Source organism: Merops nubicus, unplaced genomic scaffold (genome assembly GCF_000691845.1).
Source record: "Merops nubicus isolate BGI_N331 unplaced genomic scaffold, ASM69184v1 scaffold8831, whole genome shotgun sequence".
NCBI lineage: Eukaryota > Metazoa > Chordata > Aves > Coraciiformes > Meropidae > Merops > Merops nubicus.
The window spans coordinates 1,957-19,636 of NW_008588983.1; the positions used below are offsets into that span (position 1 = coordinate 1,957).

Below are 17,680 nucleotides of genomic sequence, written 5' to 3' on the forward strand. Positions count from 1 at the left end.
GAAAAATTAATTTAGGATTGTTGATTATTTTATCCCTATTTGAAACTGTATTCATCTTTTCTTTTGCCTGTGTATAGTAATGATATTTGCCGGACATTTTAAGTTTATAGATGAAATCCTGAAACTGTTGAAGGAACAAGAATTTTGCTGTTGGCTTCTATGGAGTCTTTCTACGCTATAACAGTAGGAGGGACCTGGTTTGACTTTGATCAGTGCTCTGTTACAGAAATAGGCTAATAAGTATTCATGTTGGAAGTTTAAATCCTTAGCAGAATGGTTTCATCAGAACAGTAATAAGTGGTCTTGTGTCTTTGTTGTAGAGGATTTCACCCCAGTTCCATGTAAAGCTCCACCACCTCCGAAAACAGAAAGAACTTTTCCTCCTTATACTGGATTTGGTTCCGAAGAGGATTCTCTGTGCTCCTGTATGGGTCTGCTTCTCAAGCCTCCCCAAAAAGATTTCAAGAAATTCATGGAGAAGGACAGGTATTTCAGTGAAAAATAATTCCAACTTTTAAAATTATGTCTTTGTGAAGCAGATAAATGTTAAGTAGGGATGTAATTTTTTTTCCAGCAAAATATGCAGCTCATCAGACTTTTAAGGAAGAAGTGAATGAGGACAGGTTTAGGGACATGGTCCTCCAGTTTTCTCTAAACTTAGCAAAATTTCTTTTATGACAAGGCAAATATTCAGATCCTCCCATCCTCCTTCCCCTCTGCTGTCTTCAGTGGGAGTTCGATGGAAGTTTTAGTCCAGGAATTAGTCAGGAATTTTGTGTGCTTCAGCAGTCCCACACTGATTTCTTTTTCTGTTTGACTTTCTGGCGTTTGGGTTTTTTTGTCTGCTGGATTTAATGCATTTTACTGTAACAATATTAAAACATTAACCCTTTACTTTCCATTATGAAATGGTTTGTCAGGCAGTGGTTGTTGAAGCTTAAGTGGAAAACAAAGTCCCATGCAAGAGATTCACCTGTAGAACCTCTGTAAAAGAAGGCGGCTGTTAGGAAGAGGCTTGGGAATGTGTTGAAATTGCATATAAATGTACTGTAAATTAGTTAAAACACAGTCACCTAACAAAGGTCCAACTACTAACATTGTATGGTGGGCCTGATTCTGTGGTGATAATCCTACTATGTATTGCTATTTAGAATTTGATTTGAAAATATACATACCTAAATATGTTCTTCCTTTACAAATTTTCTGGAAAGAAACTTGGAGCTTGATTTGCAACTGAATTTGAATACAAATTCATTCTAGACCTGTGGCAGAGAAGTAATTTTTCCCTGCAGATTACTCCTTTCTACCTGTCTGACTCTAGCTGGTTCTGTTAATTTAAGCTGAAAATAGTTTTTGATGAAGTAGGGAATCTTATGCCATTTCCCTTCTTGGTCTTGGAAAAACACAGTTAACATATGTTACCAAACTCAGGAGGATGCGTCTCGTGGTGATGAGAACTCTCCTCACTCTGTTTTTGGTTTCTTCCCCCTTCTCAGGAGCGGGCTGGAGAGCAACACGCTGCGCTTTCTTGCCAAGCTTGTCACGGGCAGTCCCGCGGACGGGGACCGGAAGTTCGTTATCTCCTACTTCCTGAGCGATGACACCATTGCGGTTTTTGAACACAGGCAGCGAAACACAGGTAAGATGTGGTAATGTCCTGCAATCAGTCCTGCTCATTTGATTAGAGTTCCCAGTTACGTTGTGGCCCTTGTGGCACTAGCAGAAGCAGGGATGTGGATTTTTAAATGCAATGGGAAGTATTCCAGCAGGTCTGCTGCAGTGTCTTGCCTAGCTCTGTGTCATAGTAATTTATGATCTTCATCTCACAGCATAACACTCTTCGTTGTGTGACAGTACTTCACAATATCCTTTGGAAACTGGAAGTTTAATGCATTAGAACTTTTAATGCATTTTGACTTCCATGTTTGGCCTTTAAACATTTGCTTTTATTGTGATTAACACGCAGGAATTGTATTGTAGTTGACAATAAATAGGGACATTAAATGTAAGACATCAAGAAGCAAAGAGTAAATCCTTTCTTTTGCAGAATTGTGCTATGAAACCTATATAGCATCCATCGTATAGAAGCAGCTCATGAAAACAGAACAGTTGTGATATTTTTTAGCCTACTCTATCATTAATCATGTAGCACTGAGCATATAAAGATTGAAGATTGCCGTGTGCTAGTGTCTGTACGTGTGTGTGTGTATAATACTGAACTGAATCTCAAGAGCCAGGCTACTGGTGTTTAAGTGACAAATGCTTTGTTAACTTCTCAGTTGCTTGATCACATTTATCCTATTGCTGAAGCATGGTCACCCAGTGTTATCATGGTTAAATTCTTTGTGCCACTGTTGTCTCTTGAAGGCTGCCCCCAACTGAGGATACGAAAGTTTTTGTGATTTTCAAGCATCTTTTTATTTCCTTGGAGTGTCTTGCACTCAGATGGGAGGACACAGCACTGGGAAGGGATGTCAGGAAGTCGTTCTGAAACTCAGAAAGATAGGGAAGCTTTGGCTACACATGACCCTGTTGAAGAGATCAGTGTATTTCTGTGAAGCCCCAAACACATCAGCAGCAACAGTTTCAAGCAGTTAACATCCAGAAGTGCTCTGGTACCTCTCAACATGTGCAGCTGAAGGACTGACTCTCAAAAGCTGCTGTCAGCCTCTGATACAACCATAGAGAAATTAAAAATCAGGAAATCGCAATCTATCAAAGGCAAGGGAAAAAGCATAATGGAAGGTTTCCTTAGTTACCATGTTAGGCTCTTGTGGAACCTCGTGACTGGCTCTTTTGATACTGATTGAATTGCCCTGTATCAGCCTCTTGGCACAGAGCACCTTGGTGTGGCATTTCAGGGACACCTGCAATGGTGACAAGCTCACTGTGGTCGGTACTGACCTATCTGGTATTAACCCAGCTCACTGTCTAGAGCAAAGACTGTCCTAAGGAGGACTGTTCACTCCTCTGGCCTTCAGACTTTGGTTCCAGCAGCTGACTTTCTGAGGTCCAGTTATTCAGCTTACAGTTAAGGACCAAGTATTCTTGCAACTCTACTCTTAAGCCTTCACTGAAAGTGATTTCTGGTGTTAGTCCTTTTCAGAACTATAATGAACACAATGTCCATAAAAAATTAAGGCATGCTGAATATCTAGACCCTTGGGTATTCCTAGAGAACTCTTTCTGTGCCAGTGGTGCTAAGCCATTTCAGATGAGTAGGTTTTTGGGCAGTCCTGAGCCTTTTCAATGTGAAGAACTAAGGGCATCTCTGCTTTTATCTGACTATATTATGAATGCATAAATAGGTATCTTATCCCCATTTAAAATAGAAGCAATTATTGGAGAAGTGTTTTGAAAAAGTGTAGAGTACCTGCCTAGGCTTCCTTCAGTGAGTATTCCCATTCGCCCTCTCCCATTGCAACATCAAGATTTAACACTGCTTATGGCAGCAGTGTTCTGTTATTGTTGTGCTAGTTTCCTGCCATCCACTGGCCTGCAGTTTATGCCACTTTTATTGCAGCTAAAGACACATATACTTATGTTTATATTTGTTATGTAATGCTGTGAGGCTCAAGAGGAGATTGGATCTCCACTACTGAATGCCATTTCATATAGTGGTTTGGGTTGGAAAAGACCTTAAAGATAATTTAGTTCCAAGCCCCCTGCCATGGGAACCACCACCTTCCACTAGACCAGGTTGCTCAACACCACATCCAACCTGGTCCTGAACAGATCCAGGTTGTAGTGCTGGGGCATCTACAACCTCCCCAGTGTCTCAGCACCCTCAGAGTGAAAAACTGCTTCCTAATTTCTAATCTAAATCTACTCTCTTCCAGTTTAAAGCTATTACCCCTCATTCTATCACTGCAAGCAATGTTTGATTGGCATTCTTTATGCGCAGAGACATAAAGGATGCTAAGGGTACAGCTGTACTATTAAATTAAAGATGTCCAGAGAGCAGTTTGGATCTTGGACCCAAATCATATGTATTGAGTCTTGAGTCATTACTGCTTCTCCTTTGCACCATTCCAACTAAATAAGGCCTGGGGCCCCTTCTGGAGGATGCTGAATTCCAGGAAACTCTCCTGGAAGGCAGTAAGGTCAAGGCTGCACCAGGTTTGTCTTGCTCCACTCTTACCACTCATCTAACACTATGCCAGGATGTTTGGCACACTCAAAAATTCATGTTGTTCTGCCACACCCAGGGGCTGCAATACCTCCCCTCAGTTTTCTGCTGTAAAACACCACTCTGTTGGGCTCCCATACCTTCAAGCAGTTTGAACACACAAAAATAATAGCTGTGTCTTAGGACCCTAGATTTATCACATAGCACCCAGAGCAGAGCCAGTGCCACACCCTGTGTAGTGCAGATCAGTTCGTCAGGCTCTCGACAGCATGGGTGCCAGGCCAGAGGTTGCTTCCTGGCTTCCTTTTGCTTTGCAATGAGAATATATGCTGGGATTGCAGCTGGGAGCCCATCAAACATAGGGAGTCAGCGAAAATGTGAAACAATAAATAGGCAAGTTTGCACACCACAATAAGAAATGCTTTAAGATGAGTGTGAAAGGCAAGTATCTGTAAACGGGTATTTAGCTTCTCTGAGGTGTTAAAGTGGATGAAGTGGCTGACTTTGGGAGGTGGTAGAAAGGTGAAGTGGAAGGATGTGGCCAAGAACTGGCCATTGGAGAGTTTAGTTAGAGCAACCTTGAAGAGGCAGGATAAGAAGTAGGGATGGGGGGCATGTAGAGCAGCAGTGGGAAAGAGGTCTAGGACTGCAGAAGTTTCTTTGCTCCCACCTTCTTTCCTTTATTTCTTCCCCTCTTTTCTTCTCTCTATCCCTCCCTCACTTTAGTCATATCTGCAGGAGAAGTGAATGGACTTCTTGGAGGCTGAGAATGAGAAGGCTTTGCAGAGGTCAGGTAAGAGTGGCTAGGAGAAACGAGTAAGGCGTGTGAAATGGGAGCGAGAAGAACATTTGTGTGTGAGAAGGAAAAGTGTTAAAGTGATGGGAGAAGAGCAAGTCTGAGCACATCTTAGAGAGGGGATGAGTTAAAATGATAAATGACTCCCCGAAGATTAACTTGACTATCTCGTTTGTGCTCAGGTTCAAAGGGAAATTTATGCCTTTTTATTTGCAGGAATTGATAGAAATTGGCAAGCAAAAATGTTTCAAATCTGTCCTAAGATGGAAGTAATAATTTGTTCTTACATTTCTCAGTCCAGCAACCTAAAGGTTGCAGAGAAGTACTTAATGCTATTAATAACACTGTGAAACTGTATTTGAAATGCACAGGGCTGGACATCTTGAAACACTTGTTGAGATGAAGGTTGAAGCATGAGAACGTTGGCTCCCCATGCAGAAGATCACAACCCTAGTTTTACTCAGTGTAAGACCAAGCCAACAGCTGTACAAACACCTGCAAAGGCTGATCCGATCTTAATGGAAGAGGGTCTTTGATTGTGGTGTTTATTTTGTGCTTTGAGCCTGGCTTTTGTAGATTTCCAACAAAATTTCTCATCGGGTTTCAGTATAAAATCTCTAACCTAATGAGATATTTTTGGTTGTTTTCCTTTATACCCTTTGAAATGTACTAACCTGTAACATTTATAAAACAATTATGGGAGGGAGGTATTAAGGCAAATTTCCAATCTAAGGGCACAATTGCAGGAAAATAGACAAATCTTACAAAGACAGGCTCTGCTTAAATATTACAAACAGTTGCCAGGATTGTATAAAATAAGATTCTGTATTTGTTTTAATAGCTAGGTGAAAAGGAGTGTGTTAAGATTAGAGTTACGTTAGTGATTTGAATTGGCTTTTAGTTCAAGCTAGATCTTGCCATTACTGTAGTGTATTTTTTGTCTTTTGCTTTTACAGTGCTAGTAAAGCAATTAAGAGACCCATCTGATCCATCTGATTTAATAAGTACTTTGGGTTTCACATTCACTTATAATTTTGACTATAAAAGGATTTTACCACACTCTTTATCAGCCTTTTATTGGACCTGTATCACTACCTAATGTGTAAGACAACATTTAACGTTACTAAAGTATGCTTTTTGGCTTTCGGCTTGGGAACTCAAACATAAACAGGAAACAAACCCCAGGCACTCCAGAGCTGTTGTGGGGCATGTATCCTGATGAAAATAAACATGTGACAGAATGTTTTCTAGAAAGCTTGGTACATGCAGTTCAGTCCTGTGGTGCACCAGAAGATATTACTGGAAAGTGAAAGATTCCTTTTAGTATCTTACATACCCTTGAGCACTGTGTGTGTTTCCAGTAGAGCGAATAAAATCATTATGATGTGCAAAGACATAATGTGACATACCCAGCTCACAAAGGAAATAACAGATCACAATTAAATTGGTTTGGCAGAACTGTATGTGCAAGGCAGTGTCATGTCACTTCTACTTTTGTTTTTACATTCAAAACCCTTTAAAATGAGCTAGAATTACACTGCGCCAGAATTCATGATCTTCATAGGACTCTGCTATCCTAAGTTGTGAGTTTTTTTTTCTTTTTTGCTTTAACAGTTCAAGGATAATTGCCTGCATCTTGCATTTTGCATCTTGTTTTTTCTCAAGGGTCAGTCCCAAGGCTGGCAACAGGGTTATGGGAATGATTTGAAGAGACACATTTCTGTCCCATTTTAAAGAAAAGAAAAAAAGGGAAGGTGTTTGGCAGGCATTCAGATGAGACATGTCACAGAATATGCACAATGTAACTGTTGCTGTGGACACTGGTAGAGACCAGTCTTTTAGCAATGAGAGGGTGTGGGAGAATATATTACGTGATAATAAACTCTAAGGATGAGAACGAATATTGAAATACAAACTAACTGGTTTGAAGTCTCTTTTGGATTTTATTTTGTGTTTGTTTGTTCTTGTGTTTGTTTTTTTTTTTCCCCGCCTAAGCACAATTAATTATTTATAATTATTTATAATTCTATTCCCATAGGGATACTTGGGGGGAAGTTCTTGCAAAGAGGTCGCATTAAGAAGCCTGGGCAGGACCTCTTGAAGAGCGAACCATCTGAATACTTCAAGGCTCAGGATCTGTTTGTTGGAGCCAAAGTTTGTTTCCATGGTCACAACTTCCTTTTGGTGGATGCTGATGAGTACACGTTCAACTACATGGAGAAGCATGCAAATGAGGTGAAGCAGGCTCTTGTTGTTTTCTGTTACCTTTAAGAACTGTACCTTATCTGTATATTTTTCAGAATTATTTATGCCTATTTTCTTCACCCAAAGTTCACAGCGCTCTTTGTCTAGGAATGAATTTAGATGTTAGCTAGGGAGCGCACACAAGCCTGGCCTCTCTTTACCATCCATTCACCTTCTACTTTCTCAGCATTCACTTATTGTATTGGGTGTTGTTAGAAGCTGTATTTCTGCCTGTTCCTTCTTGTGACTGTTTACGGACTGTTTACATTCTTGAATTGATCTAACCCTTGTTGAACCTCCATGTCCTGTCTGCTTCCACAGCTTTCTGTGGCAGCAAGTTGAAAAGTTCGCTGCCTCCTATGTAAAAAAAAATATGAGAAAAGAAATATCTCTTATCTCTTTTAAACCAACCTCCCACTAGTTTCAGTGCCAGTTCTAGTATTTTGGGGTTTGGTGAAGAACCTCATTCACCTTATGCACCACCTTCATAATTTTGTGAATCTCAGACATTATACCCCCTAAGCCTAATCCTATCCAGTTTAAGAGTCTCACCCTTTTTATCATGTCCTTGCAAGGCAACTGTGAGATGTGGAGACTGGAACAATCCACGGTACTCAAGATGTGGGTACATCCAGTTTAGACTCTTACTGGTGAGGCTGTTTTAGTCCCTGACTGGAATTTTATGGGTTCATACATATTTATCTGCCAAAACAGTTCCCTTGTAATATTAGAAATTCATATCAGAGTCAGGAATTCAAGCTTACACTTTGTACCGAGTTTCACTGTCTTTTGGAGGGGAGAGAAACAGTAAGTAGAGGGCTGGGGTGCCTGTGCTGGTGTATGTTTTATGCTACCAGTCATTACAAAAAAGGCTAGAGAAGCCCTCATTCACCCAAGCCAGAAATACATCCAACAGGAAGAAATTCATTGTCCTATGGCAGTTGTCACAGAGGTCAAAAAGAAAAGATATAGGGATAGAGAGCCACAGGAGTCACAGGGCATTTTGTGGGATTTTATGTTGATTTGGTAAGAAATGTATTTTTTATTTTTTTTTTTTTTTTTACAATGAAGTTTGCACTGCAATAATTGAATAAATGTACCTTGGTATAGTTGGAAATTCCTGTTATGTGCAGCTCTGATCCAGTCACTCTGAGGTGCAAGAATGCATCAGCTCAGAAGCCAAGACATTTCTGTATCCCAGTCCTTCTTCTGGATTGTTGCTTCATCACAGTGTGATCTCAAACATCAGCCTTTGGATTACACTGTGCTGTAAGGACTTTGGGGTACTGTGTTATGCCTCATAGCTCGTAGTGGAGCAGCAGCATTAATTGTGCCTTCAGCAGTCCTTCTTCACTATGAGTGTGGTGAGACACTGGAACAGGTTGTCCAGGGAAGTTGTGGATGCTTCATCACAGGATGTGTTCAAGGCGAGGTTGGATGTAGCTTTGAGAACCTGGTCTAGTGAAAGGTGTCCCTGCCCAGGGCAGGGAGGTTGGAACTAGGTGGTCATTAAGGTTCCCTCCAACCCAAACCATTATATGGTTTTATGATTTTGTGATTCACCAGAACTGCTCTTTTGCATAGGCTTGTTAGGAGTACCCCTAGGGAAATATCCAGGAGTGTTTATCAAGTCATGACCCTCTGCCCATTTGTTCAGACTTTTTTTGGATGGAGAAGGGAGAAAGTTCTTAGTTTAAGTTTTAATTGTTCCTTGTCTGCTGGCTCACCAAAGTGAGTGAACCTGCAGGATGCCCAAGTAGGCCTAGTGTAGTCTTGGGAACTGCAGGTCTTAAGGCTACTGTGCTCCTGAGGCAGAGGTAGACACAACCTGACCCTGTGCTGCCTTTGGGCCACATGTGCTGTTCTCACCCAAATGAAAACAGCAGAACAGGATGATTTCTTTGTAAATTAATCTGGGGTTAGCATTACCTGCCTTCCCTGGTATAATGAGGAAGGTCTGCAAAATGCTTGTTGGTGTAAAATTCTACAACTGCTAAAGGCTTTAAGCAGTAAAATACTATATGCATTATGGTTTTGTACTGCTGAACTGTTTCTCCTTCTAGTAGAGTCAAAGCCAAAGCTATTCTCCAAAATGCAATGTGCATCACTATATTGTAAGTGTTCTTTGGAACTGCCATTTGCATTGATTATCTTGGATCAAACAAGATCTGAATGATTGCATATTATCAAAATAAAATCTGCAAATTGGGAACAAGAAACAGTAAAAATACTTTAAAATTAATTTTGAAACGTTATTTGCAGAGTTAGGATTTTTGAACAGCTGTTAGAGAAACAGGGTTATTCTCCCAGTGATAGATGCTTAAGTCACATCCTTTGAACAGAGCTCCAGAAATAAGGACACACCTTGTTTGCCTCGGTTCACCATGGGACTGCATACTCAAATCACAAGAACTTCAGCAATTATCAGATTAGAGCAGAGCTGGAAGAAGATGGTTTGGAAGAAGGGGAAAAAAAATAAAGATTACTTTTTTTTCCAGTTGTTTCTAAAATTAGAAATGAAATAATTTTCCTTCTGAATAGACAGAAGTTTCATCTCAGTAGAACTCGTCAGTACCTTTTTCTGAAAACTGATGAAAGAAATCCAGATAGAATGTTTTTCTTCTGAAAAATGCCATTGTGACCACATTTCTCTAGGTATATATTGATTCAGATGAAATTTTGATTGATAGTCATAGGGCAGGTGTGAATTGATTTTGCTGTCATTGAAACGTTTGTCTGACACCATGTGAGAGATTTGGAAAGTTTTAGTTTTCTGTTTCAAAGTTGTATTTATAGTACTGGTTTTGAGTTAAGGGGAGAGAGAAATCTTGTCTTTTTGATTTCTACCTGTACTGAAAATGACTTTGCAGATCTACTTCCCCAAACTGTTAAACACTTCTAAATTCTTTTCCGATTTGAGGAAAAAAGATGCGTTTAGAAAGTGTAAATTTGCTTGCAGAACAGAATAAGTGTGTTGTGCACAGTCTTACTGGTACTATCCAAGTTTGAGGAGGGTTCTTTCAAACAACGCATCACTGTGCCTCTGTGGAAGTGAATTCATCATCTCTGAAAAAAAGTCTCAATTCTTCAAACTTTGTAGTCTTTTGCAGCACAAACTTGGAGGTTGATTTTACTTGCTGTTGTGGTTTGAGGCTTGGAATGGGGGCGTGACCTTCCAGCAACTGGGAGGACCCCGGGTGGGGGTGAACCATTGTATTCCCTCCCCTTCCCACGCACACTCTGATAAGAGGCAGGGAGTGGTTTCTAATTTCACTCCTGCCTTGGAGCTCGGAGAGGGAGGTTGTCCTTTCACTCTGTGGGACCCTGGAACCATTTCTGAGGGTTTTGTATATTTTATTTTTTGTACTTTTCCCCAAATCTTTGTATATATTATTTTCCTTACCTCCCTTTTTCGTTTTCTGTTCCTTGTTAAACAATATACTTCATTTTTTCTTCCAAAGTGTCTCTCTCTCTCGGGGGGGGAGAGGCGAGTACATAGTTCTGTTCCGTGTGGGTCCTGCCCTGAACCCCTTTTTACACGGAACCAGGACATTTGCATTAAATTCAACCATCAAACAAAACTAGCTTGTGACTCCCGGCATGTCAGCAATTCCGTGAGAAGGGGAGAAAGTGGGTAAAGAGTTAGTGCCGTACTGCTCAGGTACTCGATGTCTGTGTAGGTGTTTGGAATATCTAGTTTAGAAAAAAAGATGCAAAAATAACTGCTTTGATAATGTAGAGAAGATAGGTTTTTAAACAGACAGAACACTTTATCCATCTTTGGACATTTCTTCTCCCTAGTATTTTACCAATCTTTGTCCCTTTCTTTTTTAGCAAAAAATGAAGCAAAAAGTCTGCTTATGGCTCAAACAGTAACTGCTTTGGGAGGGGACTAAAAAAGTTGTTCTCTAAAACCTCTTGATTGCTGGTCCATTTGCTCCATACCACTGCCTTGCATGGCATTGCATGCCAGGGTTGTACCTTTTGGCACAAGCAGCAATTGTCTTCTCTGCTCTTTAGTACTGCTCTGGCAGTGTCAGGAGGACTTCAGATACCATTTTCTAGATCCCTTTGAATGGTTACAGAGCTGTAGACAGACTTCAGCATAATTGGGAGTAAGGCCCAGTCTCTGCTGTGATTAGATCTTTAATATCAGTCATACCATATTTCAAATAATCGCTAGTTAAACCGACACTACTTACTGTAAGAAATGGGAGAAAACTATTTTCAGACAGTACATTGTGCTTTATAAGAGCATGACAGGTGTAAGGACATATCAGATATTCATACTTGGACTCAACCTCAATTTAATGACTAGGTATATAGAAGTTTTGTGTTAAAAATGAGTGTAGCAAATAAATCTTTGGTATAGCTGTAACACAACAATCTGAATATAGGGTGGAAGCCTTAGTGCTCCAAGCCTGTTTATCTAAATTCAAATTTATTTTAATGGCCTACGTAGGAAGAAATAAGCATTCTTCTTACATGGCAGGAGAAACTGGATCCTAAGAAATTCCAGTCTGATAATTCTGAGTATGTAAGGCAACAGAGTCTAAGATGAATGGGAATATCTGTTGGAACAGTTTATTGGAGCCAATGGTGAAAAGATTAGTTTTAACTTGGTGAAATCCATTAACTGAGAATGTAAGTGAGGTGCAGCAATATGAAATGAGGATGAAGTTATTAGAACTGTTAAATGTTTCTACTTCTGCTTTACCGATACAATGTTTGAAGCAAAAGTGAGTGTCCTTTTATGCAGCTAGAATAAGCTGTTTGAGAGTGCATGAACTGATGCTTTTTAATTTTTTATATTCTTGGTAGGAAGCAATTTTTCTTTCAGTAGCAAGCTTCCCTCCAAACTTAACACTGTGCCGATGTATGCATCTGAAGTGAGACAATGAAGATACCAGTAATACTTAGCAGTTCAGCGTTACCCTGCATCTTGACAACTGTTGCTGGCACATGCATGGCTGGTTGCATTGTGCTTTTCTCTCTAATCTGTGTCTTGCTCTCCTCTTTAAAGTTCTCCATGGCTGATATCACTGTCATCCTCAAGAAACTGAAAGACATAGCTGAACCTCGCTGCCGAGAGATCAGACAGATGTTTGCAGCCATTGACCCTGAGCATACCGAGGTGATTGAATACAACCCTTTCAGGTAAGACAGTGGATTTTGGTTAATATTTAATGAAGGCACATTCCCCAAAGGTCTATAAAGCATGACTGTTTCTTGATGCTTTCTGCACGTGTTATCTGACAAATGAGGTACATTTGTTTTTCATTTACTTGGAGACTGTGTGTGAAAAAGAAAGTGAATCCATGCTCCCCGCAAAAAAAAAGAGAAATGTGATAGTTCCAAGTAATCTGAAAAACTCAGCTAAATTTGTCTACTTTTTATGGAGCTGGCACAGGGTGTTGTGAAGAAGAGCAAGTCAGCAGTAGTAAATACACAGAAAGATAAACAAAATTCTGTCCTGAGTGTCAAACAAATTAATTAGTAGGTTTGAACTTCAAGAAAAAATGTTTGAGTTGCGTCCTGAAAATGGTGTTATTTGGATTTTGAATCATTGATAAAGAAAAGAGTCTTCATGAAACCAAGTTCTATTGAAATTACAGAATGTGATGGTAATAATCTCTAAAAAAGACAGGAAAGTGGTACTGAGAGCAATAATTAATGCTTGGGTAGTAATTTCAGCATAGATAGGTGGAGCAGAAATCTGGAATCTGCCAATGATCCAGCTGTAGCAATGGGCAAAGCTATGGATACCTGGAAGAGGAAATCATGCTCAAATGACAGCTGACCTCAGTTTATCCCACAGCCAGAATACTTGAGCATATGAACTGTGCTGGGTACTGGTAAAATTAATGGTGTGAAACAGAGGAAGAAATTCTACCTAGAAGCATTTTGTTTTCACAGTGGTAATACACTATGCATTTAGGAACTGTCATAATAACTGAAGCATATAAATAGATGTATGTTGCGTGGGATGTCATCTTTGTAGGAATGTTAACCAAGACAGAAGCTGCTTCTGAAATATCTCAGAAGACATAGATCAGCAGTCAGTTCTTCCAGCAATTCAAAGTGAAAGTAGTGAGAAATGAAAACAAGCTGGTATTCAGAAATTAAAAATAAGTGATTAAAAGGTAGGATTTAAACTAAGAGAGGCTGCAGTTATTGGCAGCTTTTGGTCAAAATATTCTGAAACTCAGATGTTTTACTCCACAGAAGCAAGATTTTGAATTGTTAACACTATTGAGAGAGAAAATGTTATTGGTAGAATAAGAAGGGGAGAAAATGAATAAATGTATATCTGGAGAAACTTTATAGCACTTGGAAACATGTTCTAATTTATATGCACAATAACTGTTTAAAATCAAATTATGGTTTTAATCCAATTTATAATCATCTGCAAAACTGTATCTTCTTCCTTGCACTAAGAGCAGGTCAAAGTTTTGGATCACTTGCATGATGGAATTGGTGGTATGATTGTGTTTTTAAACTGTACAGAAAGATTTTTATTTTATCAAGAAGAGGCTCAGTTGAGTGTAAATTTAATCATAGCCATATTCTGGGCATCTGTGAACAGCCCAGCTGTTTAATTTAGGGTAGTGCTGTTCTGTGGCATGGAGTAAGATATGTCTTGTTATATGGTGTTGAGGCATTTGGTTTCAGCAACAAACGTGCAGTAGCCCTCTTCATGAGCAAGAGAGAAAACTGGGGAACCCAGATTGTAAATGTTTTCTTGGCTTCAGTGCTCACCTGGGCCAGTCTGAGCACCTGCTAATGGTTTACACCCCTCCTGTGGTGGGGCTGCAAGGAGTCTAACAGGAAGCATTCACACTGCCAGAGAAGAATTTGCCTCTAAAGAACATTTAAATTTTGTGCTTTATAGCCATCGTAGATTTTGTTTCTGTTCATTCATGTTATAGCAGCCTTCCAGTACTTAAAGTGGACTTACTGGAAAGAGGCGGGGGGGGGGGGGGAACTCTTTATCGAGGGTTGTAGTGATAGGACAAGGGGTTAACAGTTTTAAACTGGAAGAGGGTAGATTTAGATTCGCTATAAGAAAGAAAACCTTTACTGGGAGGATGGTGAGACACTGGAACAGGTTGCCCAGAGAAGCTGTGGATTCGCCTTCCCTGGAAGTGCTTAAGTCCAGGTTGAATGGGGCTTTGAGCAACTTCATCTAGTGGGAGGTGCCCCTGCCCAGGATGGGGTAGCTGGAACTAGGTGATCTTTAAGGTCTCTTCCAAACCAAACTATTCTGTGATGATTCTGTGATTATATCCAGTAATCTAAAGGCTCTATTTTTATTATCCATGCATCTTATTGTAGAGTGAAGGAATCTTTTTTAATGATGAAGATGAGAGCACTTCTTTGCATCTGTGACAAGTCAAAGATACTTTTCTGTGAACAGAATATGTATTTTTCTTTCAGTTTTGTGTTTTCTTATGTACATCACTGCTTATTTTTAATCTGTCATGGCATTTCATGATTATAACTAACTACAAATGATTATTTTTAGTACAGGCAATTATCTCTGTGACAGCTTCAGGCAGCATGATAATCCTCTTATCTTAAATACAGCTAAAGCTTTACTGTGCTCTGAATTTGGCTCTTCAGATTTCTTTCTTTCTGTCCATATAATTTTATATCAGCTGCATTTAAAAGTATACCTATAAGTACGAAGTAGTGAAGCAGAATTGTAATTGTACAATTTAACTACTTTCAGAATCCAGATCTGTGGGACGTCATTCAGGAAATAAATACATGATGTACACTGAAGCTATCCCTGAAGCTATTGCTAAAACTATTGAAAGCTTTGTTAAAAAGAGAAGAAAAAATAACTAAAATTTAGATGCCTGTACATCACAGGGTCCTATCCAAGGCTACTTTTTCTCATAAACTACTGGCAAGAGCATTCACTGCTAGAGACAAAGAACTCTGTGGATTTAACAAAGATGACTATCTCAGCTTGAGAAACAGCTCTTTTAAGTAGTTAATTATTACTTCTTCTTTCTCTACCAAATTCAGATTGCAATCTGTCTTATTCTTCCAGAACAACAACAACAAAACCCTAAAACAAAAGAGAACTAAGCTGTGGGAACAATTGTTGCAGCTTGTTTCTTTTTTGTCAGGAAGAGTTTAGATGCAATTCTGTTTTGGAGTCTTGGGTCTCACTCATTAGTCCCCAACAATCACTAAAATATTGCTTAATTCCCAAATGAGACAATAATTTTATCTGGGAGGCTGGTGGCTTGATTGTCACTGACTGACTTGAGAGAATAAAAGACCTTTAAAATCCTGACACTGGAAAAATCTGTGCCGTGCATGGAAATCCAGGCTGTGGAAGTACTCAGAGAGGGGATGTTTATCTACGTGCTTTCAGCTTTGCCAGCCCAAGCATTTAGAGTGCCACGCCTATCATGCACTACTGTCCTCTTCTTTGTGTTTGCAGTAGTAGTACTGCAGGCTCCAGAAAAGAGGCTTCAGTTTTGGCTGGATCTCTCAATGCTGCTACAATAGAAAAAATAATATTCAGTAAGTGGGATAATAACACTGACAAGATAGCGATAATATGACTAGATGGATCAAGTTTTGGTCATTGAACTTGCATAATCTCACATAAGGTTTGCTGCTGTCAACAACTTGTCTTCTTATATTTATTTCCTGCTGCTGCAAATAAAGGATCTTTCTGATTTCTTTAATATGAAAAAAAAAACAGCAGTGGAATCAAAGTAGACACTATGTAGTGTTTAGCATTCCTTTTTGAACAGCTGTGTAAGTGCAACCATATTCTGTGAAGATGTATCTTCATTTGAACAGGATCTCACAAGCTTCTTAGAGGAACCTAGTGAAAAATTATGTTTGTTGGTAAAGTTTTGCAATATGGAACTGTAGTAAGTTTCTGTGCTTTTAATTTCAATTCATATATGGATATTAAGGGCCCATTATCAGATAGATTCAAGAATTTAACTGTTCTTTAGACAGCAGTTTGAGACTTGTGTCAGAACTTTGTGCATCACTAGTAACTTCTTCCATTTGTTTTCAAATATCAGTGTAGGATCACAGTGAGGCAGTACCCTCAAGGGTACCACAAGGTGCAGCTCTAATTGCATCAGCAATTACAGTGAAGTCTATTCTTACTGCAGTTTATCCAGAAGTATTATATATAATTAATCTAATTTTGACTGAGGCACATAGGCCTATGTTGGTGCTTGATGTTAAAAAATCCTGTGGAACATGAGTTTGCCAGAGGCAGATGTTTGAGATCATAACACCAGTGTAGTTACACTAAGCCAGGTTTGACAAGAGGCCTTGTAACAGCTGAGGTAACCTACAGTTCAGGCCATTTTTTTCCCCAGGAGAGCAGGAAACCTCCTCGGTTCCTTTGCACACCTCACTACTGGTGTTTTTTTCCCCCTTATGTTGTGTCAATAAGGGCATATGAAGATCTCTGTAATCACTGAAGGCAACAAAACCCCTGCTGCAAAGATGTTGTAGTCCTTAAAATTAGTCCTTCTCCTTGGTACCAGCAACATAAAGCAGAGGGATTGTGTTCTGAACTGTAATTGATAGTCCTGGTTCTTAAGTGCCAAAGCTTGTGTCCACTTGCTGATACAAGTGCCTTCAGGAGCTTACCCAGAAACAACTCCAGCTGTTATCAGCAACAAATTATCGATATTAACAGGAATGACTAGCCATTCAGTGCCAGCACTGGCCCATCAGATGGATCTTAGGAACATGTTTACTTCATTGGACTGGACTGATGCATCTGAGCAGCACAAGCAGTCATGGGAGAGCACATCTCAGGCTCTTCCGTTCATGGGCTCTGATTCTCTGCTGACAGTGGCCAAGCAGAAACTGGTCTTCCTACAGCCTCCTGTCTTGCATTCTTACCAGGAGGGCTTGTGATTACAAGTTGGGTGTAATTTTCTGCCCTCTCTCTGTGACTGGTTTCTGTTTCCCTTGTCCCATCTTTCTCTTGAAAGCTATTCATCAAGGCCACCTTTTACAGTGCTTTGTGAAGTGTGGCTTGACACTTGATTAATATTTTCTTCCCTGTTGAGATCTTCTGCCCCACTTTTACTCTGTCATTGTTAATTCTTTCTATTTTATGCAACTGTTTTTGTGTGTGCGCTTTGTGTTTACACATAATTAATCATGTACTGCAGAATGCAAAATATAATTAGGAACAAAATAGGGCAATACCTTGTTAATTCACTATCTTGTTGGATAAATGCAATGACAAAATTAATCTCTGCTAAGATAAAAAGGCTTCTGTCATGGTTGTTATATATTTTTGTATGTATAGCCAACTACTGAGAAGATGTGGACATTCCGCAAAAGTGTAAGAGTCCAGGTAATTTTCATTATACCTCAAATTTCAAATTTAAGTAGATACATTCTTTAAAGATCTAAATACAGCATTTTATAATGAGTACACTGTAATCCTCCTTCCCCTCCCCCCCGCCTGAAATTTAGTGATTATTAACTGGTTTTAACTCTTT

At 39.6% G+C, this 17,680-nt stretch overlaps 1 protein-coding gene across 1 annotated transcript in view; it reads left to right on the forward strand.

The window, feature by feature from the left end:
* Positions 1-320: 320 nt before the first annotated feature.
* EFHC2 (EF-hand domain (C-terminal) containing 2) overlaps positions 321-17,680 on the forward strand; it is a gene marked incomplete at its 5' end in the record, with an annotated part of 27,562 nt that continues 10,202 nt past the window's right edge. The window contains 4 exons of the mRNA XM_008949433.1: positions 321-486; positions 1,497-1,639; positions 6,964-7,160; positions 12,193-12,326. Coding sequence (XP_008947681.1) covers positions 321-486; positions 1,497-1,639; positions 6,964-7,160; positions 12,193-12,326 — 640 coding nt within the window. The remainder of the gene's footprint in view (positions 487-1,496; positions 1,640-6,963; positions 7,161-12,192; positions 12,327-17,680) is intronic.